The 24,575-nt window shown below is 36.0% G+C and overlaps 1 protein-coding gene across 1 annotated transcript in view; it reads left to right on the plus strand.

The window, feature by feature from the left end:
* Ano3 (anoctamin 3) overlaps nucleotides 1-16,350 on the plus strand; it is a 248,104-nt gene extending 231,754 nt beyond the window's left edge. The window contains 7 exon segments of the mRNA XM_051183796.1: nucleotides 2,713-2,810; nucleotides 8,410-8,543; nucleotides 9,737-9,889; nucleotides 10,325-10,472; nucleotides 12,933-13,013; nucleotides 13,170-13,275; nucleotides 16,075-16,350. Of these exon segments, the coding sequence (XP_051039753.1) occupies nucleotides 2,713-2,810; nucleotides 8,410-8,543; nucleotides 9,737-9,889; nucleotides 10,325-10,472; nucleotides 12,933-13,013; nucleotides 13,170-13,275; nucleotides 16,075-16,257 (903 nt within the window). The 3' untranslated portion in view covers nucleotides 16,258-16,350.
* Nucleotides 16,351-24,575: the final 8,225 nt, after the last annotated feature.

Genomic DNA, 24,575 nt, shown 5'->3' on the forward strand with positions numbered 1-24,575 from the left:
TACAAATTTTCTATTATAGATGAGATATGTGGTGACTATATTTACTCACGAAGGACTGTATGTTCTAGGCAAAAATAAAATTAGCATTGTAATTTATGACACACCTTAGAAATCTCCAATTATGAAGAAACTATGAAAATTAAGGATAAGTATCGACTCTGCAATCCTTCATAGAAGAAGCACGTACGCGCACAGACAGGCTCTACAGCAGGCCTCTGATGGAGACTCTTAAAGGACAGTATCATTGATATATTTGATTGCATTAAAGATCATAAAGAAGAGGATATAATCATAAATGAACAAATGTTTTGTTCTAGGGTTCATAATAGTCTCTGTGCTACAATTTCCCATCCAGAGGAAGATCTTACCTGTTAATCTCAGCTCCTTTATTTTGAACTTGTAACAGGAAGAAGTAGCACAGTATTCTCATTTGTGAAATTTAAATTAAATTTAATTATGTATTTCAAATAAGAGGCACAATTGATAGGAATCAGTATAATGAATGAAAAAATAATACAATTTGTCAGGACTTTTATGAAGTGGCTATGTTAGATTTTTGACCCTCACTATAGTTATGTGATACCTCACAAAAACATCACATAAATTTATTATCAAATTTTTCTAAATTACTGACATTTATCAAGCACTTACTAGGTGTTGGACTATTCTAGCATTTGTTACTGAGTTCTCTTTTTATACAATTGCATTAAATCCTCATAACAATGTTATTATTATATTAATTTTATAGATAAGAGAACAAAAAAACAGAAGTTTTATAATTTGCAAAAAGTCACAAAGCTGATGAGACTATGATTCAAATAAAATCAGCATACCTTCAAAGTCTTGCCTTGGACGATACTTCCAGTCACTATTGGAATGGAATGTGAGAATAGCCATGGGCATGCATTTTGCTGAGATGACCAATTACTGGCTCATAGAGTGAGTTGTCTTTAGAGTAAATGTTCTAAAGTAGGTGAAGTGAGGGATCATGAAGTCTGACAGTCCTGTCTAGTCCCAGCTTCCTCTAAGTAGGTATAGTGACTAATGGACACTCAGACTTCTTCGTACTACACATATTCTCACCAAGAATGTGAAAATAGATGAAATCACTGAACTTTGCTTTTACACAACATCCATGACCATTTATATACATCTCAATTATGAGATGTTTTAGCAAATGAAGTTTAGAGTATTTAATGACTGTCTTTAGCTCAAGACCATCACTATGAGAATTTAACAAACTAACAAGACCCAATGTTCCTTATTGTTCTCTTTAAGAAAGATAAAGAGACTTATAAATTACAAATTCTTCCAGGCTCAATTTTGACAAATTTGTTGTTGATTTGCCTTTTAACTTTGACCTTTACAGGAAAGATTCCATCATATATCTCTCATTGTTTTCTTTCTCCTATACATTTATAAAAGTGCATGTGATCCAAGCCTGCTCTCCAAGGCAACTGACATATTTAGTAACTAGAATTATCCTTAGAGTGATGCATTTTGCAAAGGAAACCAGTGTATTCTTTTCTCAGACTCCAAGCAAGTCGCCACCAAGACTCTCTGCACAAATAAAGAACCATCTTGTTGATCTGTGATTGTTCCATCTCTTAGTGTTTCAGCTTCACACATTCTACAGAACACACTTATGGTATAAAGTGAAGAAGAAGTCAGGGGCCATATTTCATGCTAGTAGTAAAAGGTGACCTAGGATAACCAAATCTGGACCCTGCTGTGCCATGAGTATGGCCATGGGCAAACCTACTCTGGCTCAGATTGTTGAGCTACTGGGCTGGAACGGAAAACTCAGGCTCTTTTATGTCTTAATTATTCATTCCTTTTGAAGTCCCACTAGTACCAATTTGACAGAAATAGAAACTATGATCAAAGTCATAGGGACACTCATCCTTACAAACAGGACATGATCCAATTTCTAAAGATCCAGACCCACATTTTCCACCCAAATTGCTTTTATAGTGCAGTTTCAAGCAGCACATATTCACTTAAGTGACATTTTTGTGTGCTTGTGTGTGTGTTTTGTGTATGTTTAACACCAACTTATTGAAAATCTAAACAACAAAAACTTAGCACAGAGAAAAAAAAGATCTTCATAAAAACCCAGATAAGAAGAACTTCATGGTCCAGTAATTTTCAAAACTTCTTGAAGTTATAAAAATGCTCTCTGAAAGAGAAAATGGGGACACATGAAAGCCATACAATGCAGTATGCATGTTGTTTTGTTCAACAGTCTTGGAGGGGAGGAATAAAACAACAATCATGACTGCAGGTTATTGAATTGCAGCTCACTGTTGTTAGTTTCTTAGCTTTGAGCTCAATGGGAACTTACTAAAATGTCTGATTTTTTTTCAGAAAATCTAAAATTATTTAAAAATGGAAAGAGCCTAGAAACAAAATCATAAACACCGTATCAGACTATCTTTCTAATACATATTATTTATGGATGTAGAACATTTGTTTACATTCGTTATATGTGATCATGATTGACAGTGGGAGACAAAGTACTCACTAAAAGCTTACCCAAATTTCACCATAATTACTAACACTGTCATTGTACCTGCTTCCTTTTTTTTTTACATGAGAAAATGGGACCCAGATGTAAAGTTTACTTTGCAATTTAAAATTGGAGGTATTTAAACCAGCTTGGGATGCAGGGGAAGAAGCAGAACCCTTATGGCTCTCACTGTTCTATTTTAGTGTCATCCTAGTGGCTGCCTGATAGACCTCTGCCTCCAGATGGGAGTCATCATGTTTTTGAAGCAAATATGGAACAACTTCATGGAGCTGGGATATCCGTGAGCATGCTATCTTTAGACATGTCTTATATATAGTTATAATTCAGGGTTCATGAGCAGTGGGATGATCGGTCAGCTCCCACTCTGCTCCTTGCTAAATGTGTGATTGCCTGTAAGTTTAGGCTTTCTGAGTCTCAAAATTTTCATATCTTTGAGAAAAGATAAATAGTGTGATGAACTTCAGGACCAGCTGCTGGGATTAAAGGAACTAATGTACATAGAATACTAGTTCAGCTTGTTAACTATTTTTAAAACATTAGTAAGACAGAAATTTTGAAAATACAAACAATTTTCTGGTGTCTTTGACTTACCAACAGATATAAAGTGATGGCATTAATGTTAAAAAAAATAGTTTACTTTCCTTCCAAAATGGTACGTTCAAGCAAAAAATTGTTGGACAGAACAATGTTTGACAGTCCTTTTATGATGCCTTCCTCATCTCTCCTCTATAAAAAAAATTCATTAGAAGCAATGTTATGTGATAATATCCTGTGAGGACATTTTCATATGATGGGGAAATTGATTAACTGATTGGGTATATAAATAGATTTATGTATAAATTAATGAAATAAACAGGGTCACTCATCAAATTTTACTTTCATTCTTTTATTCATGTCTTCCTATAAATGACATTTCTGACCTAGTAGTGGAGAAATCATATTAACACAGCAGCATGCTGAGTATTGGTGGTTAAACATTGGGGAGATTTAGTACATGGACTCAGAGCTTTCTATTTTTGGTCTGAATTCTTTCTCTGTTCCTTGCTAATTTTATTTTAGAGTTTAAGTCAGTAGAGTTTATGAGGTTCTTTTTCTTTGACTTGTGAAAGAAGAGATTTGCAAAGACTAAATAAAATGACCCAATATAATTTTAATAACAAAATACTTTGAAAGAGTTTATATTATATAGAAATGATATATATATATATACATATATATAACATGTATTTATATATATTACATATGATTTCTATATGATATATGTATACATATAGGTTATATAACAGATTCAATGAAATCTCTTTTAAATAAAGCTTATATGAAGATAGATGGGCTAGAGTCACTCACACATTTCTTCTCCTTTGCTTATCACTTTAAAATGTATGGAATGAACCAGGAGGTGGTGGCACATGACTTTAATCCCAGCACTTGGGAGGCAGGGGCAGGAAGATCTCTATGAGCTCAAGGCCAGCCTGGTCTACAGAGTCAGTTCCAGGACAGCCAAGGCTACACAGAGAAACACTGTCTCAAAAAAAAAATGTATTGGATGGGAGGTATAGGAACTTGACATCAAATGTGTGGCATAAGAGTGTGTCTGCCGTGAGCACTTCCGAAGTCCCAGCAGGGGAGAATTGCAGCCAGCCTTTATAGAATGATAAGGGTCCTTTGCATTGCCATCATATGTGGTCCACTGTTTTCATTGTTCATGTCTGATACTCATTTAAACCATGATCTTACTCAGATAATAAGCCTGGATCATGCATGCTAAAAACTGGGGGAAAGTAACAAGAGGTATTTCACATGTGTTTTCAAAAAAATTTATGCAAAGGTCTTGTAAGGTGAAAACTTAGCAGGACTAAATGGATCACCAAAGCAGTGGCTTTCAAATTTTAAACCACAATTCTCCAATCAATTAAAATCTTAAGAAAAATCAATGAAAATAAAGTTCAAATAAGCAGAGCTGTGTCAGTTCTAACCTGCCTCCCTGTTAGCATCTTTGTGAGATTCCAAGAGTGACCTCCATAGGATGTTGGCTAGAGAACTGTAAGGTATACGGTTTTTCCTCCTGCTGCCTGGTCTGGTCCTGCCACCACACAAGCCCCAAATAACATGCTGAGACTCTGTATTTGGTATAATTCTGTTGGCCAGGTACTAGTTTCTTATCGGATAGTTCTGTCTTAAGTATTAACCCATTTCTGCTGATCTATGTATTTCTCTTACCAGGGGAGCCGGCCAGCATACTGCTTTCTCCAGACTCTCCATCTTGGCTTTCATTACTACTTCCCCTTTCCTCCTTGTCTCCTAGTCCCTCATAGCTAGCTTTCCTATTGGCCAACAGTGCTTTATTCATTAACTAGTATGATAAACATATACAGAATGACATCTCCCATCATCTCCCCTTTTTTGTCTAAAATAAAAAGGGTTTTAACCTTAACATAGCAGAATATATCAAATAACAGTTATCAAATAAGAATCACAGTTAACACTATTTAGTCCATTAACATTTCACAAGATTTGAAGAAAATATTCCATCATCTATCCTATCTTTGTGTGTCTAAATCTATGTAACTTATTTTTAATACTAAGGAAAACTATAACCATAACTATCTGTCTTCAACTCCTTCAAAGACCACAGAAGGATAGTCTATAAACTCTAGAAATGACAGAGACAACTCACTTTGTCAGTCACCTGAAGTTGTTTTGTAATCTTCCATCTTCAGCCCATAGGCCATAGTGTGTCTGGCAGACTCTTCAGCAAAGCAGGAAACTTTAAACTGTCTTCTTGTATTGGCAGTTTGTCAGTCATTTTTCTCTGTGTCCTGCAGACTGTCTGGCAGACTCTTCCATGAAGCAGGAACGCTGTAGCAATGTCCATCTTGAATCAGCACTCACTTTTTTGTGGGTCCTGCATGTCCAGTTTATACGGCATAAAATCAAACAGTCCAGACAAGAGCAGTATCTTGTCCAAATGGCTAGTCTTGACATATTGGAAGTAAATTCCATAACACATTTCTTCAATGTCCATCTTCATCTTCCTTTCTGACTCAAGTGGTGTTACCATGAGCATTTATGTCTCATTGTCACGAAAACCCTAAACCATTTTAAATGCCATATACTATAGGTCTTTGAAAGGTTTGAAGAAGTCCTATATATTTTAAATACATCTCTGTGTATCATGAAAAACTAACTAACTTAATTCTAAGCTTTGACTATCATAGGCAATTATCTATAATCTGTATTAAAGTATACATTACATTTCTAAATGAGCTATAAAAACACAATACCTAAATAAGAGAAATATACATATCATAAAATTGACCTTAAATTGTATCAGTAAATGAAAATCCATTCCAAAACAAAGTATCCATTTCTATACTATAATCCCCCTTTTACCTTTAAAAAGAATTGGCTGTGATCATTACCCATTTATAACCAACCCCATTTAAATAAAAACAAACATTTATAACAATATTTGGGAATTTGGGCGTCGTTCTTTCCAAACTACTTCCTGCTGGTAAAGGGCGCTGTCATGGGGGAATCCTAAGAAGACGCAGAAATCCTGCAAGGCTGCTTTGTCCAAGCTGTTATGAATGTTGGATCACCAGGAACGCTGTTTCAGGGGGTCTGGCTTGCTCAAACCACATTAGTCCGGAAGGAATCCACAGCTTTTTATTTTCTGTGGAAACAAAAATAGAAATCCTTTTCCCCAGTAACTTGTCCTTAGACTTAAATTTTGGAGTCAAAGCATTTTAAAATATATAAATTGAATTAACTCAGCAGCATTTGTTTTAACAGTTGTTTCCTCAGCAGTCAAACAATACAAAGACAATATAATACCATACAGTAACCAGATTCTCTCTGAGCTTTTTGTCTTTATTTGGCTTTATTATTACTCTGTTTCTTTTACTTTTTATTTTTTATTTTTTGAGACAGGTTTTTTCTGTGTAACTCTTATCTGTCCTAGAATTCACTCTGCATACCAAGTTTACTTTGAAATCACAGAGATCTGCTTGCCTCTGTCTCCCAAGTGCTGGGATTAAAGTTGTGTGCCACCACACCCAGTTCCTCTTTGTCTCTTTAAAACCATTTTATTTTTTTTAATGTATATGTATATTTTAAAACACATTGTAAAACTTTAGAGGTTTTTTTTTTAATATGAATCTGTCGTTACTGTAAATCTTTATCTTTTTCTGGCCACAAGTCTTTTATCTGGTAAACAACAACATTGGTAAAATGAAAGTCTTTGTTGTTTCTGCCACGGTCTATCCAATATGGCAGCGGCTATTTTCCTGGCAGCAGTGAGAGCTGTGGTCATTGCCTTGGTCTACAGGCAGCAAGCAGCAGGTTGCCAGCTTGGAGATGTGGTCATTGCCATTGCCAGCTCTGATACATACCAATAAATTGTTAGCAGTGCTTTTTTAAAGCCTTGCAGTTTTTTGCCACTTATGGTGAGTCAGGAAATTTTCCTTAAAGGAGCCATGCAAACATCTGCTTGTCTCTCAGAAGTCAGAGTCCAAACGAGAAAAATCCTATTACCAAGAAACCTTGATTGTCTTTGTTCTTTTGTTTCTAAACCCCTTTTTTAAGCTTTTGTTAAATTTTAAGTGAAAGTTTTAGCCACGTGGGTGCCATTTGTAAGGTGTACGGTTTTTCCTCCTGCTGCCTGGTCTGGTCCCGCTGCCCCGCCAGCCCCAAATAACACGCTGAGACTCTGTATTTGGTATAATTCTGTTGGCCAGGTACGAGTTTCTTATCAGCTAGCTCTGTCTTAAGTATTAACCCATTTCTGCCGATCTATGTATTTCTCTTACCCGGGAGCCGGCCAGCATACTGCTTTCTCCAGACTCTCCATCTTGGCTTTCATTACTACTTCCCCTTTCCTCCTTGTCTCCTAGTCCCTCCTATCTAGCTTTCCTATTGGCCAACAGTGCTTTATTCATTAACCAGTATGAGAAACATATACAGAATGACATCTCCCATCAGAGAACTGCTTTTTCCAGGAGATTCTGAATCTCCAGTTACTTAAAATTGAGCTTTAGTTACTATTCATTGAGCTATGAAAACTTATGACATCCTAGAGTATCTTCTCAAAGTCTTAAGAATTTTGTTACCCAAAAGCCCTTCTCATTGCCTCCCAGGATATTTTTAGACTTCATAGTATCATGACCATTCCCAGGCCAGAGGCAGAGTATTTTCACTTATTTTCCAGACCTCAGGCAATGGCTCATGTAAGCATATCCACTGCCTGACAACTTTACTTAACTTTAGTAGCAAAGTATTGTTATTAATGTTCAAGCTTGATAAACTCAAAGAAGTTGTGATTTAATAAAAATCCCACATGCAATGCATGGCAGGATGGAGACCAGAACCTAGGACTCTTGAAACTTTGTTTGCCTGATATTTATTGCAGAGCATAATTATATTTATATCCATATGAACAGCCCAAAAACTGATGGAGTATGAGCAATGAAGGGCTCAGACCTAAAGACAACAGTCAACATAGGATTTTTTACAGGTGGAGTTGGGAGAAATGAATTTACCTTAATCAGTATCAAGAAATGGCTAAGTTTCACGGCAATGAATTCCATATAAATATCCAGATATTTGCAGAGTCTTAGAGAGTTACAAATGATAAGATCTAGAGGATCTAGTAACTGTCACTAAATCTTCTTAACACTATACTTTAAAGATTTACAACCTTTTAAAGTTCAGACTTAATTTTCACTTATTGAAAATTTAAAACCATGACTATCTTCACTTCCAAGAATACATGATGTTACAAAAGATTAGTCTAAATTTGTTATTTCTTAGGAAAATATACATTTTCCACAGCTGCTTCAGTAACAGGTCACACATCTTTGGTCTGCTCTCTGATGCAGGTTAATCCAAAACTGGTGGTCACGACATAAAATCAAGAGAGGAATACAAGATGCTTCCATACCACAATGGGAAAATGACTGGAATCTTCAGCCCATGAACATTCACGGACTAATGGACGAGTACTTAGAAATGGGTAAGGAGAGGCTTTTCTGCAGGACCATTTGGCATCTTGGATATTGCTTTTTCTACTTTACATGAACTTCAGTTTAAGAGAAAAACAGCAATAATGACAATATTCTCCTTTTGCACTGATTATTCTTAAATACAAGTGAATTTTTGGTTGTGAGACTAGCCTTCATGGTTGAGTTATTCATTCCTCCAGTGCATTACAAGTGAATTTTATCCTAGCAAAATCAAAGCTGCGAGACACTTCCTGTATGCTCTCACATACTCTACAGTCAGGAAGCCATGACATTTAGTCAGAATGAAGTTGTTTTCACAATGAAGCATCCGGCTTTTGAGCAACATTCTTTTTTAGTTAAAGTCTCACTGTGCAGTTAATACTGATCTTAAACTTGATGAATAACTCAGGCTAGCCTTGAAATCACAATTGTCCTGTCTTGGTATCCTTCCTCAGTGCTAGAATTATAAGCATGCATTGCCATGCCAGGCTAGTGAACAAATATCTTGATGAAAAATAAAAAAGCTGGATCAGCTTATTATTAAGAAAAATACTATCCTCCTCAAAGAAAGTCAATGTTATTTTTAAATAACATTTTTATTAATTCCTTAATATTTCATTAAATATATTTGGCCATATTTACCCCCCTTCCCCAAACTCTTCCCATATCCATCCTTTCCATACTCTCAAAGTCAGTCTGAGTTTCTGTAGGAATGTTGCTAATTTATATTAAGAAAATTAGGATTCCCAGTCCAATTGTTTCCTTGTTTTCTGACCTTCAGTATCCTCGTCTATAAAAAGAGAAGCCAGGGCAGTATATTGGAGATCTTTTAGTTCCCTGCCAGAACCTTAAGGAAAATTCTCTTCTTTGCCTGTCTTTGTAATAGTTTTTTTCCTCCCCTCTACCCTCCCCTTCCCCTTTTATATCTTTTCCCTTTCTGTTTAATTCCTTCCCCGTTCTTCTCATATTGTTTAGGGGCAGGGGGAGAAAGCAGATGTTAAATATACCCATATCTGAGATACAGCAGGAGTTTTTTTAAATTTTCTAGCCATCTTGTCTATAACAAATTTACTTATCTCATAGGAACAGTTTCTTCAACTGTAAAAATAAGAGTATTTACTGGGTAGAGGTATTATTAAAGGTAATTCATCTAATGTAGATTTTATTATGTATATTCATAACTCCCTAATGTTCTGTCTTACAGTTTTGCAATTTGGTTTTACCACCATCTTTGTTGCTGCTTTTCCTCTGGCCCCTCTTTTGGCTTTGTTAAACAATATCATTGAAATCAGATTGGATGCATATAAATTTGTAACCCAGTGGAGGAGGCCTCTGCCAGCCCGAGCAACTGACATTGGTAAGGCTCAATTTTTCTTTTTTGAGATAGTATATGCAACATATCTAATATCTGGAGTATGAGATACATAATATAAAACCAATGAGGGGTTGAAGATGTGGCTCATCTGTTAAGAGCAATCATTGCTGTTCCCAGGAACCAGAGTTTAGGGCTCATCATGAACACTGGGTGGCTCACATGGCAATCTGATGCTCTCTTCTGCTCTCTGCAGGTATAGAAATACGTGAACACACACACACACACACACACATACACACACACACATACACACACACACACACAGTAATATAATATAACCCTTTTTGCTTAAAAGAAGTAAATGGTGCACAGAAATGTGGCTCAAAACAAACAGAATATTCTTGATAAAATAAAATAAATCAGAGTTCTTTCATCTTTTTCACTTACATTCACTAACTTTAACCTTTCTCCTACCAGGTATCTGGCTTGGAATTCTCGAGGGAATTGGCATATTGGCTGTGATCACCAATGCTTTTGTAATCGCTATTACATCTGACTATATCCCACGTTTTGTCTACGAATACAAATATGGCCCTTGTGCAAACCATGTAAAGCATAATGAGAAGTAAGGTTAAAATTTACATATTTTTCTGATCTACTTTATAGTTGCAATTAAAGGGAGAACTTACAGGGAAGTTTTTTCTGTGGCCATTAAAAAGTAATGTTTCTGGTCATTGTATTTATAAAGTGTTTATTAAATGAATGCAAATGGGACTAAGAACAGAACGTGCTTTCTACAGCAAGCAACTAATTTTAGAGACCCTTTTTCCTTGAAAATGTGTCAAAATGCTAAGAACATTCTAATACTTCTAGAAAGGTCCAGTTCTAAAGCGTGAACAGACTCTTTGAAATCTTCAAACTAGACAATGCAGTGTTGTTGCCATGCAGATGGGAAAGTGAAGCTCATAAAAAGGGGGACAAAGACAGTAAAAAGTGAGAAACAGAACCTGCAGAGTCTGTCATCTTTGCGTCTGGAAATTTGCAGGAAGCATACAGAGCCAGGGGTCTGACTGATGCAGAATCACCTCCCTTTATGTGGTTAGTATGTGTTTTTCATTCCAAATTGAAATACACACTTCAAAGTAGGGTAGCCTATCAACCTTTGCAATACTTACCTTTTTGGTTCGGTTCGGTTTGGTTTGGTTTGGATTGGTTATTGATACTTTAATTCAAACAATTCTTTTAAGTCAGAAAGAGGGCTGTTTTGCTCACTGTGTGATGATTAGAAGCACATGTGGTCTCTAACCAGCTGATACAGTGACAGATACCCTAATTCATACATTCTGATACTAGTAGGTATCTTTAGACTTTGCCTGCTGTCCTCTGGGAGACAAAATAACCAGATAGAGACAACTACATCAGGAAGTATTTGTTATTTCACAATTGTCCTTTGAATTAGATATGGGAGGGCAATGCATGTGAAAACTGACTAAAGAGAACTGGGCCACCTTAAAAAGCTTTGTGAGTGGATTTCGGCCTTAGACGTAAATTCTATAAGAAAAGGCAGAAGAGTGAGAGCAGCAATAGCTGTGGATAGAGATCATGGGCCAAAACATGAGGAGCCTTGCTTTTGGGTGGCATTGCCCTTTAACTAACTATTGGAGAACTTGTACTTACCCAGAACACTGGGAAAGGTCTCTTCTTTCTTAAAGGAGTGGTAATAGAAGCAATGGAATGGTGATTTTTGTTCGAGTCCTTAAGAGACTTAAAGGGATCCCATGTTGGGCACCTTAAATTTGATTGGATTTACATCTTATGACATGGTTAATTCATAATAATGAGTGTTCATGGGCTCTACGATTATGAAATGGTATCTGAGAATGCACACCATGTGAATATAAGGTCGTCTCAACATCAATAGTGAAAAACTAGAATGCTGCCTTTTTGCTAATGCAAAGCTTCTAGGAGCAGATTTAATGAATTTGAAAAGTATAATTGGCTAAGATCAACTGTGAAACACGAAGAATTGCTGTCTGGTAGCCTTACATAAATTACTTGCTAGTAACTCTGTTGCCACCTAGTGGTTGTTGAAAATTCTACTGGCTGAGTTTACATTTCAGAACCTGCCTTTCCAGTGGACAGTCCATATTCAGGGACAAGTTTCAGGTGTATACCATTGTCAGTCACAGTGATGTAGTTCTTCTGTGAATCAGACATCATATATCAAGAAGGACATTCAATTCCTTAATTATCTTCTAAGTATACATAGCAATGAGGTTGAAAAATCTATTCAGATTAGAAATTTTCGGTGTAAGTCATGAAGAGACAGACAATATTGAAGAGGAAAATATTGACCAGAAAACATTCGACGGATATTATAAGCCATAGAATGGACAAGGAATACAATTACCATTGTTGCATTGTGACTAATATTTCAAAGGTGAGATTATAATAGATATGTCTTTGAACTCAGATTTAAAAAGAAACTTTTCCCTAGATATGTGATCTGCAAGCATCCTTCAATGTCTATAATTTTTACACCATATTAAAATTATTTATTACATTATTTATAATACTAGTATTATATAATATTATTTGTTAGTGTATTTGTTTATATTTACCTATTGTGCTATGAGGGTGCATTGTGTAAGTTAGAAGACATTTGGGGCATTTTATTTTCAACACATAGGTTGAAGGCATACAACTCAGGTCCTTAGGCTTCATAACAAGAAGTATGACCTGCTAAGCCATCTCACCAGCCCATATTAACAGTGTGTTCACAATAACACTAAGACTTTATTTTTCCCTTTCAATTTTTACATTTAGATTAATGGCTCAAAAACAATGATAATAATAGTTCAGGATGACTCCTGAACAAAAAACACCCCTTAAAAGTAAACTGAATAAAAAATCAATAGGAAAAGTATAAGGAAGAAATGACAAAGACATGAGACAAAAATAAGAAATCTCAATATTTAAAATAGGAGGAATAATGGCTTTTTTAACATCCCGCCACTTGTAAAGAAGAAATTATTCCATAAATTTATGAATTTGTGATTCATATAGTCCTGTTATTTTCTCCTAGTTGCCTCAAGGGATACGTCAACAACAGCTTATCCTTCTTTAACCTGAGTGAGCTTGGTATGGGAAAATCTGGCTACTGCAGGTACTTACCTATAACGTATTAATCTTTTCTGCTGCTTTTGCCATGTTATCTCCTCTCCTCTATATGTAAAACAGCTCATTTGGCCTATCATTTTGGAGTTTTGGTAATCAAGGACGTTTCAGTATCTTTCACGCTTTCTGTTTTTGTGGCTTGCAGGTACCGAGACTATAGAGGCCCACCTTGGAGTTCCAAGCCCTATGAGTTCACATTACAGTACTGGCACATCTTGGCTGCTCGATTGGCCTTCATTATTGTGTTTGAGGTTAGTCATGGGACAGGCAACTGTGGATAACAGCTTTGCTGATTCATATATTAGTTTGATGTCAATTCTTCACTGAGTCCTAAGAAAGGCCTTTGGTAGGCCTGGGAAAAGGCTTGAATAAGGTAAACCCATTATAAAGAGAAAATGAATGAGCAAGATTGAATAATGTAACCACAAGTTAATAGGTATTTCTACAACAAAATCAAGGAGAAAGATATTTTCTCATAAAATTGCGAGGCTCCTAGTTTTAAGCTCCTAGTGGCCATGATTAAAAAGAAATGGGTGGCTTTGTTGAGCAGATAAATGAATCCACATCTCTCATGAGGATAGAACACTCAACCTATGAAGATAGAACATTTCTGATTAATTAAGTCAAAATACAGTCAATCACACATATATATTTTTAAAAAAACATTAGGTAACTCTGTATTTTGCCTAAAACTTTTATTAAAAATCATTGGACTTTGATTTATCACAGACACGATAGCAATGAATTGTAGTTCTGTGAGGCAATTTTGATGGAACTGCATACAAACATTATCATCTGGTTTTTATAAATCATGATACAGGGAAGAATTGAGCACTGAGATGTAGTAAGCAACTCCTCTGAATTATCACTGAGTCAATGAAAGACTTAATATATTTTCTGTGGGCAAATCTAAATGTTTAGAACATTAACATTTATCCAGGGTTGGTCTTAAACTCCCAATCCTCTTGTCTGTGCCTCCCAAGCACTAGAATTATAAACACGAAATGCCACACCTGGTTCCTATGAATCTAGGGGTAGAACCCAGGGTTTTTTGAATGCTAGGCAAGCATTCTACCTACTACTGTTGGAATTGTTTTTAAAAAAACAAGCATTCATTCCAAGTGATTTCCAAATATAAGTTAAAAATTTGTAATGAAATAGCTGAAAATGTAACACTTGTCTCTAAAGGTTTTAGCCAGGACTAAAAGTTCTCTGATTGAATGACTCTCAGAATCAGTAAAAATGCATCATACTGAGTGAGACCTTCTACTTTATTGCAAGTAGTATAATAGCTTAACTTGTATTTCCAATCCAATATTACAATGAGATGTTTGTTATGATCTAGTTTTAAAATAGACGTATTTTCAATATTCCTCAGAACTCAGGTGAACAAAGTTAATCAGACAACCCAGAGTACCACTCATGGGTTCATGTGAGACTCTCTTCTTTTCCTTTCTTCATTCCTTATTACTGTTCCCATAACCCCCAATCAACTTCTGTGAAGCCTTTATACTTGTTGATTTTTAAGTAAGGTTGTTCATCTAGGTATAAAAATATAGTATCATTTTAGGTGTTATATTTTCCAAAACATAACTTCAATTATTTTGTATGTTAAAGCTTTTTTATCTTTTACTGACTTTACTTTAGATCTAGGAAGACTTGTCATCGATCACTCCCTGTGTTTAGAACACATCTGCCAATGTGAATTGTAATCTTAAAACATGAAATATATTTATTTTCATATATTAGACTACTAAATCATGGCAATGTTTTTATTTGTATTTTAATAATTTTGAAGAACATTATTAGATATTTTAAGTATCATATATTTATATGATCAGGAAAGAAAGTCCTGATTATACACGGAAAAACATGAACTATTTCATTGGTATCTACTTTGCAATGCAGTTTCTTGGTACTCATAAGCAAGTACAACTAAAAGTAAAGTGAATTCTTCCTTTTCTCATAAAGAGGTTATTGTCCAATGAAAGCCCTTTACATGAAGGTATTGTTTTAGCACACCATACCATCCCCACAAATATCACATTGTTCCCTCTCTTTTCCTAGAAGTGGTAAGAAGTACCATTCTCTTAGGATATGCATAACAGCAGGAAGTGCCATTTGAGCAAGGCTCATACTTTACTGAGCACTCTTTTAAGCTCTTCAAGTGCGTGTTTATTTAATTCATTTAAGAGGTAGCATTGTCATCACATAAACACAGAAGGTAGAAGATATGTCCAAGAGTAAACAGCTCCTAAGTGTTAGTAGGATAAAGGCCTAATTGGTCTCATTCCAATTCTGAGCCTTTACTTACAAGTATAATGCCTTTTGAATTACATTTAGTTGTTCAAGTCTAACACTAAGGCTGGGTGTGGTGGTGCACCTCTTTAATCCTAGCACATTTGGTACAGAAGCAGTCTGATTTCTATCAGTTTGTCAGTTTGTCTACAAAGAAAGTTCTATGCAAGGCTGACCAAGAATATATAGCAAAATTATTTCTCAATAAATAAATAAATAACACCACTACTGATAGTTTATTTTAAAACATAAATAATACATATTTTATCAAAGTTATGTAACAGATCAAATGTTTTGTAGTACTTATAGCAATAGTGAATTTATAGAATGGAATTTCTGAAACACAAATTTGTTGTGGTTGAGCCTAATTGCTGGCTCACAGGTTTAAGTAGCATGCATTTAGGCCTATTAAAAATACATTTTCCTAGAATAGCCTTTCATATTTATTTCTATTAATGTGTATTATAGTAATATTTTATAGTGTGTAAGAATTGTGAACATAAGAATATAAGATGCATTTTATTAAATATCATCATATAAACTGGAAACAATTTTTGATGTCTAACTAATGCTCCACAGTGGCAGTCATCAATATTTGTGTTCTCTGTCCTGAAAGTAATATTTATCTAAGTGCTACACATTAAATTCTGATGCTTAATTTTAAGGCAAATGCATCATAGTTCACGACTTTTCTGTTTGACAAGAAGTGTTCTGGAACCTTTGAAAACATAGTTTTTACTCTTAATTTACAGCACCTCGTTTTTGGGATTAAGTCATTCATTGCATACCTGATTCCAGATATACCAAAGGGCCTCCGTGAGCGTATACGGCGAGAGAAATACTTAGTCCAAGAAATGATGTATGAGGCTGAGCTGGAACATTTACAGCAACAGCGCAGAAAAAGTGGTCAGCCTATTCACCATGAATGGCCTTAGGCAGTACCTGTTACCCAAAAGGGGAGGTAACATTAATATGAAGGAATGTGACCCTTGAAATGTAGATGGCATCCATGAGGAAGACATATTTGGCCAACTATTTGTAAAAAAAGGCTACTTGGAAATACATCACAGCAGCCTCTGGCACTTAGAATGCTCTGACTTTTATAGAAAGAAAAGACTTGAGCCTCCAAGGGAATACAACTGAAACAGCAGGGAGCCAGGCTCTGATCTTAGAGCAAGCCCTCTGGGGGGGTGGTTCTGTGTTTTGAGTCCACCCAGCTCCATCAGGTGCAAAGCAAGTAGAAAATGTGGTGGTAATATTTCCAGAGACAAATTTCATGTAAATGTTCACAAGCTGATATTACTAATCAGATTCTAGGACTTTTGCTTGAATTCAGATGTTCACAAGAAATGAATTAAACCTGCCCTTGGCTCTTATGTCAGAGCTCCCTGTCCCATCAGCTTACAGGCTAGTGGAGTTGTTTTTATCTGGTTGAGATAATGGGTGTATGTGCATGGCATTTGTACTGCTTTATGTTGACCATGCACTTGAACAGTTGCACATCACATAGTAGCCAAACCAAAAATCCAAGTTTCAAAAAGTACATCTTTGGATTAATTCTATTATATTGGCCGTGTTTAAATTTGCTTAATCACCCAGAGCCAAGTGCAATGCCCATTTTTTTAAATGGATGCCAACAGATCAACTTTAAATATTTGAATGACTATTCTAACATCATTTAGACATGACTAAGCCTATCTTGTATTCTATTCCACATGCCTCTCTCTGAATTATTACAAATCTCACAGAACACTATGCTGAAACAATGTAAATATGTCAATGTTCCTTTACGTTTGCATTTTTACACTGTGTAATACAAGTTCCAGCTTATGGAGCTCTAAACCTGTTACACAGGATGCTACCGTATCTGTTCATTCAGGAAATCCAAGCCAAATGTTCTGTAGCACTTATGCTTATCCTAGAATGTGCACTATCAATTATGAGCTGATGAAATAATGCATGTATATAGGTTATTGTTCACATAAAATACCTTTATGAGTTTCACATTTTAATCATGGAATGGAGATCTGGGTTTTGGTTTTTGATGAGTTGATTTCATTTCATTTTAAAATTGTCTAGAAACAAAGTCAAACTAATTGTGAAGATCATAATTTCATTTGCTGTAGCATCCTTATTTGAATGTCAATTTTATCCACACACTAATGGAGCACAAATGAAGGGATATTCAATTAAAGGAAGTTGAGGAGGCATAAATTAAGGGGGCAGAATAGATGGAAAGGCAAGAGGTGGAGTAGATGGGTATATGGTTTAAAAAATATATTTTCCCATGCAATACAAGATGGTCCAGCCTTTTATGTTTCCTGAGAATAAGGTGGGAAATCACACAGAGAACACACACATACACATACACATACCTACATAAAGAGAAAACAATTTGTTCACTTTGGTTTTGTTCGATTAAGCAAAACAAACATTTACAAAATTGGAAATTAGTTTCACTTCCTGGAAGTGTGCTGTCCTAATTCTAACACTTAAAAATGCTTTGTTGGATTGATTATGGTTATTTTACAGTTCTGCCAAAAACATTCACTCCTATACTTTATGATTCTGGGCTAGGTATATTCCCTGGAACTCTAAATTCTTCCACAAGATCTGAGGATATAGCTCAGTGTAGTGTGTCTCTAGCATGCATGAGGTACACTTAGACTCAAATCACATCATCTTTCAGCAACAATAGATAGATAGATAGATAGATAGGTAGATAGATAGATAAATATGAGATATGTAGTAAATTTCTAAACAAATCCTTGTTCCTGGGACTGTTCTACTGAAAAATATAATGGTTAATTTCACTAATTATCCAATAAAGATTTCAGCTCCTCTATTTTAGACCATTTGTGCTCCCTTTTCTTTAATAATTAAATGTATACATGTGCCTGAGCATAATATTTTGTTTACCTAACATTTACATCTTTTCCAAATTAGGGATGCAAGACAGAAATATGTCTCACAGGAGGACAAATAATAATAGCTTTTTCCTTGAGAATTCTTTTTCTAGGATTTTCTATAGTCCATTTGGGGTTTAAGTCATATTGATTGATATGAACAGAGAAAGATATTTTAATAAATGGTATGTTATATTAATTTATAAAATGCCTTCCATGATATTTTTGAAACAGATATGAGAAAACAGAGAACCAAAAAAAAAATATTGTCTGAAATGTTTGCTTTGTAAAGGGTTGCAGGACAATCAAACTTGTTTTTATCATAACCGGCAGCAAAATAGACAGCTCCACACAGTATGTTAACTTTAGTTAACTCTACTTAAGCTGAGAGAAATGTTTTATATGTGTTTTTCATATGAATATAAATTATTTCTCAAAGATTTATAGCACACACTATTCTCAGGAATTCTGTATGATGTGAATGCTGCTCATATATTTTCATATTCTTACTTGTTATCTTTTTATGCTAATAATTAATGTGCATGCACTCGGCCTTGACAAGTTGTGTGAACCATTTTAAGTCTTAACTGTAACAGCTCCCAATTGTATGAGTCTGTGTAGGCACTTTTAGGTGAGAACTGCTGCCTGGCTGCATGATGAGATTCAACTTGAATGCTAAATGATTCTTGACACAATATACTACACAATGGAATGAATAGATAATTTTTTTCACTCAATAAATTATCATTTTTACTATAATCTACACATTACAGTTCATTCTGCTTCTTCTTTAAATGTTAAATTAGGATCTGATCTGTTGAATGTGTATGGGCTAGAAAGATTATACATTCTTTAGCCACTCAAAATAATAGTCTTGAGGAAACTTACCATATTCCGACTATCACTGTGCAAGCATGGATCATCAACAATTACATAAAAAGCCAAACATGGTAGAATATGTGTGACCCCAACTCTACCGAGGCAGAACTATGAGGATCTCAGGGTCCAGTCAATCACTCTCTTTTTCACCTATATTATGTTTTTCCCAATCACTATTAAAATCACCTAGGGCAAATAAATCTTCAAAAAATGGATTTGGAGAGATGGCTCAGCAGATAACAGCACTTGATACTCTTGCAGAGGGCCCTAAATTGGTTCCCAGCACTCATTTAATGATGTAACACCATCTGTAACTATAGATCCAGGAGATCCAGTTAACCTCTGGGGACATAAGGCACACACATGTGTTGTGCAAACATACATGTGTAAAAACTTATCATAATAAATAAATAATAAAACAACAATTAACATTCTTTTAAGGATGAAAAGCTTTATTTTAATCTATGGTTCCATGAGGATAGAATCTTCATGGCAACAAAGGCATAATGGAAAGCAAGATATTACAATTTTCATACACACACAGGAAGTATAGTGAGGGAACGGGAAATGCGTTGATACTATAAACCCTCAAACCCAACCCCAGAGACATTCTTTGTCCAGCAAGGTTCTACATCCTACATATTCTATAACTTCCACAAACTGGGCACTACCAACTGGGCACAATGAGTTCAAACACATGAACCTATGGGAAGCATTGCTCATTCAGACCACCAGAACATGCCAGACAGCTGTGACCATTTACATAATATTGCCCTCTAGAGTATTATATAGGGAGTGGCATGATTAGGAGGTATGGCTTTGTTCGAATGAGTATGGCCTTGTTGGAAGAAGTATGTCACTATGGGATTGGGCTTTGAGTTTTCCTATGCTCAGGCTATCACCCAGTATCTCAATTGACTTCCAGTTGCCTGCAAGATGTAATACTCTCAGCTCCAGCACCATGTCAGCTGCATGCCACCATGATCCCTGCTATGATGACAATGGACTGACTCCCTGATCTGTAAGCAAGCTACCTCAATTAAATGTTATCCATATAAGAGTTGCCATGGTCATGATATCTCCTCGCAGCAATACACACTCTAATATAATAGCTTAAAGGTGTAAGCCAAGAGGCTGAGTATTTGAACACTGTTCTGACAATGCATTGTGAAATTAACCAGCACAGTATCCCTGGGTTGGGATAGGAAATTAAGCACAAATACAGTGCAAGCCAAGGAAGGATACTCATATCTCATAGCAAAGAATCACCAACTTATCCATTTTGAGTTTTAAACTTGATAGTTAAACTTGAAAATTAGTGCTGCTTATTGAATAATTTAACTGATACAGGTGGATAGATTAATAGATCAAATGGGCAAGTTAAAAAAGAAAAGTCACCAGATATTTGTATCCATTTTCCCCTAAGTATTTGTCACAATTACTACCAAACAGCATTCTGGATTTTATAGAAGGAGTTAGTTAACATCTTATTTTACTGCTTCTATTTTTGGAACTCCAAGGAGAACATTTTGAGGAAACCAAAACTCTTGGTTTCATTTGGAAAGGTAAATGTTTTCCTATAAGCATTTCTATTCAAAGTGAAGTATGTCAAAATTACATAGACTAAAGGAAGGAATAATTCATCTTTAGCTTGAATTATTGATCAGCCAAAGTTCCTACTAATTTGGATTTTTATTTGTGTAGAGATGATAATTATCTTCCCATCAAGCTTGCCATCTTGGTTAATCTGGAAATTATGTTTGGGACTATATTTGATAGCTTTCTTCCTAAAGACCATCCCTATTTCATCCACAGTAGCTTCAAAAAAAAAAAACAGCAAAAGTTAAAACAGGTAGGTTGGTTGAAAATGTCTCCTAGTCAGGGCTAATCTAATGTCTAGCCAGAGAATAGAAGCCTAGTGGATTCCTAAACCTACTTACTGCATTGTAATGGGTGAGCTGTACATCTCTTCCTGATAAAGCTACTTCAGCATTTCTTTTTTTATTTTAAATATTTTCTACTTAAATTTGAAACAAGCTTGTTTTTCATGTCAATCTCAGTTCCCTCACCCACCTGTCCTCCCCTTTACCCCCACCAACCCTCATCTTATCCCTTTTATGCTCCCCAGGGAGGGTGAGGCCTTCCATGGGAGTCTTCAAAGTCTGTCATATCATTTGGGGCAGGGTCTAGGCTCTCCCTGTGTGTCTAGGCTGAGAGAGTATTCCTCTATGTGGAATGGGCTCCCAAAGTCCATTCATGTTCTAGGGATAAACACTGATCCATTTCCAGAGATACCATAGACAGCCTAGTCCAACATTAAGGGGGTCTGGATGATCCTATGCTGGTTTCCCAGCTATCAGGGTGGAGTCCATGAGCTCCCCTTGTTCAGGTCAGCAGTTTTTGTGGGTTTCTCTAGCTTGGTCTTGACGCCTTTGCTTATCACTCCTTCTTGTCTGCAGCTGGATTCCAGGAGTTCAGCTCAGTGTTTACCTGTGGGTATCTGCTTCTGCTACCATCAGCTACTAGGTGAAGGTTCACAGAGAGGGCCCGGAGTTCAGCTATCTCCATCCTACATTTTGAATCTCCTCCTCTCTGTTCCAGAAACCTACTTGTCTCCTAGTCCTGCCTATCTTGCTTTCCCTATTGGCCAACAGTGCTTATTCATTAACCAATAAGAGAAGCATATTTACAGAATGACATCTCCCATTACACCCCTAAGGTCATTCTGCTTCCTTCCTCTGCATGCTCTGATTCTCAGGAATCTGAGCAACATCACTAGTTCATTCCTCTTCCTAAGGGGTCCAGGAAACCCATAATTCTAGAAATGACAAAAGCAACAAACTGCCTGGTCAGTCACCCAAGTTCTTCTGTAATGTTCCAGCTTCAGTCTATAGGCCATAGTGTGTCAGGTAGACTCCTCAGTAAAGCAGGAAACTATAAACTGTCTGTATTGGCAGTTTATCAGTCACTTTCTCTGTGTCCTGCAGAATGTATAACAGATTCTTCCATGAAGCAGGAAAGGTCGATTTTGTGATATGTATATTTCTCCTCTTGTTTAGGTATTGTATTTATATAGCTCATTTAGAAATGTAATGTATAATTTAGTACAGATTTTAGATAGTTATATATAACACTCAAAACTTAAGTTAGTTAGGATTTCTAGAAACACAGAGATGTATTTGAGATGAACCTTTCAAATACCTATATGTCATTTAAAATGGTTTAGGGTTTTTCTTGACATTGAGATATAACTGCTCCTGGCAACACCACTTGTGTCAGAAAGGAAGTTGGATATCACAGAAACTCATTGTGTAGTTTACTTCCAGTATGGCAAACCTAACCATTTGGACAAGATACTGCTCTTGTCTGGATCATTTGACTTTATGCTTTATAAACTGTACATTCAGGACCCACACAAAAATGACTGCTGAAACAAGATGGACATTGCTCCAGCATTTCTTAACCCTAAGTGGCAGCCTCTGGTAACAGTAGACAATCAACATGAAGCTTTTCTTTGCCTTGCCCTAAAAGGCAAGACAAGATTAGCCCCTATCTGCCCTGACTTCTTCAATTCATTTTCCAACTTTAATCTTTGGATGTAAAAAACAATATCTTTGCTCTCTTTATATTTGAAAAAGCAAAATTCCTAAATTGCTAGTTGAAAAACAAAATATGAGAGATATATTTAGAACACACCTCCCAAATATAATTGTAGTGTGGATGGCCAGCCATACATGAGTCTTACAATCTCTAATCTACCTTCTGCTATTAGTTAAACATCTTAGACTAAATTCATTATATTTTGAAGGAAGAATTTGAAAAGACACTACTCTTTTGATGCCTTTATCTAAGGGAGGAACAAGGGATTAAATAGCAGAAAGAAAACAAATTCATCTGTAAGTACTAGGGGAAGCAATGCTTTGGAGATTGTGGGGGCAATGTGGGAATATTTGACAAGGGTACAAAAGCAAGCCTCCTTGGCAGGTACTTCCGTAGTCTCAATTGTGAACATATCTTGCTTTCTTTCTAACCATACCTCGAGCAAGTTCAGTTCTTCCTTAAACACTTAAAAACAAATGAGACTCTTTTTTTTATCCTGTATATCTGTGGTTTTATGTGTAGATAGAAACACTACATACTTTATCCACAACATTGTGAAGAATGGCCTTGTATATAATATAGTATAGCTTATTACAACATCTGTTTAATTGTTAGCTGATAGGGCCATTTTAGTCTCTAAAGTTTACAGAAAGGTTTCCAAAGTAGAAGCCCACCTTCCTCCCCACTCACAGAAAATTTTCCAGAGGTCATTTCAATGCCTTTCATTCTGAACTTATTTTTTAAAATAAATAATTTTAAATAATTCTAATCATCCATCATTCCCCAGATACTTTTTAAAAATTAAATAGTTATATAAACAAGATATCAAATTTAGGAATACCCCAGAATTCATAGGAATAAAACTGTGCTTAATTTTAGGAATATATGATGGGAGATGTCATTATGTATATTTGTTTCTCACACTGGTTAATGAATAAAGCACTGTTGGCCATTAGGAAAGGAAGATAGGAGGGACTAGGAGACAAGGAGGAAAGAGGAAGTAGGAAAAAGGGAGCCAATATGGATAGTCGTTAGAAAACAGTATGCTGGCCGGCTCCCGGTAAGAGAAATACATAGATCAGCAGAAATGGGTTAATACTTAAGACAGAGCTAGCCGATAAGAAACACGTAACCGGGCCAACAGCATTGTATCAAATGCAGAGTCTCTGTGTGTTAATTGGGGCTGACGCGGCAGCAGGACAAGACTAGGCGGCAGGTGGAAAACCGTACTCCTTACAAATGGCACCCAACGTGATCCTTACAAATGGCGCCCATGAGGCTAATAAGAACTTCCACTTAAAATTTAACAAAAGTTTTAAAATGGGTTTTAAAAACAAAAGAACAGAGACAAGCAAGGTTTCTTGGTGGCAGCATTTTTCTTGGTTTAACTCTGCTTTGCAAGAGACAAGCAGATTGTGTAGCTCATTAAGGGAAATTTCCTGACTCAGCATAAGTGGCAAAAAACTATACACTTTTAAATAACTCTGCTAACAATTTATTGGTGTGCATGAGAGATGGCAATGGCAGTGACCACATCTCCAAGCTGGCAGCATCCTTGCTGGATGGCAGCGCAGACCAAGGCAGTGGGCACAGCTTTCAGTGCTGGCGGTAAAAGTACCTGCAGCCATCTTTGGTAAACCACAGCAAGAACAAATATGACATTCATTTCAGCAATGTTGTTGTTTACCAGATAAAAGACTCATGGCCAGAAAAAGATAAAGATTTACAGTAAAGACAGATTCATATTAAGAAAAACCTCTAAAGGTTTACAGTGTGTTTTCAAAAATACGTAGGCTTGGGAGAGAATTTAAAAAAATGGTTTTAAAAAGACAAAGAGGAGCTGGGTGTGGTGGCACACACCTTTAATC

Source organism: Phodopus roborovskii, unplaced genomic scaffold (genome assembly GCF_943737965.1).
Source record: "Phodopus roborovskii unplaced genomic scaffold, PHOROB, whole genome shotgun sequence".
Lineage (NCBI taxonomy): Eukaryota > Metazoa > Chordata > Mammalia > Rodentia > Cricetidae > Phodopus > Phodopus roborovskii.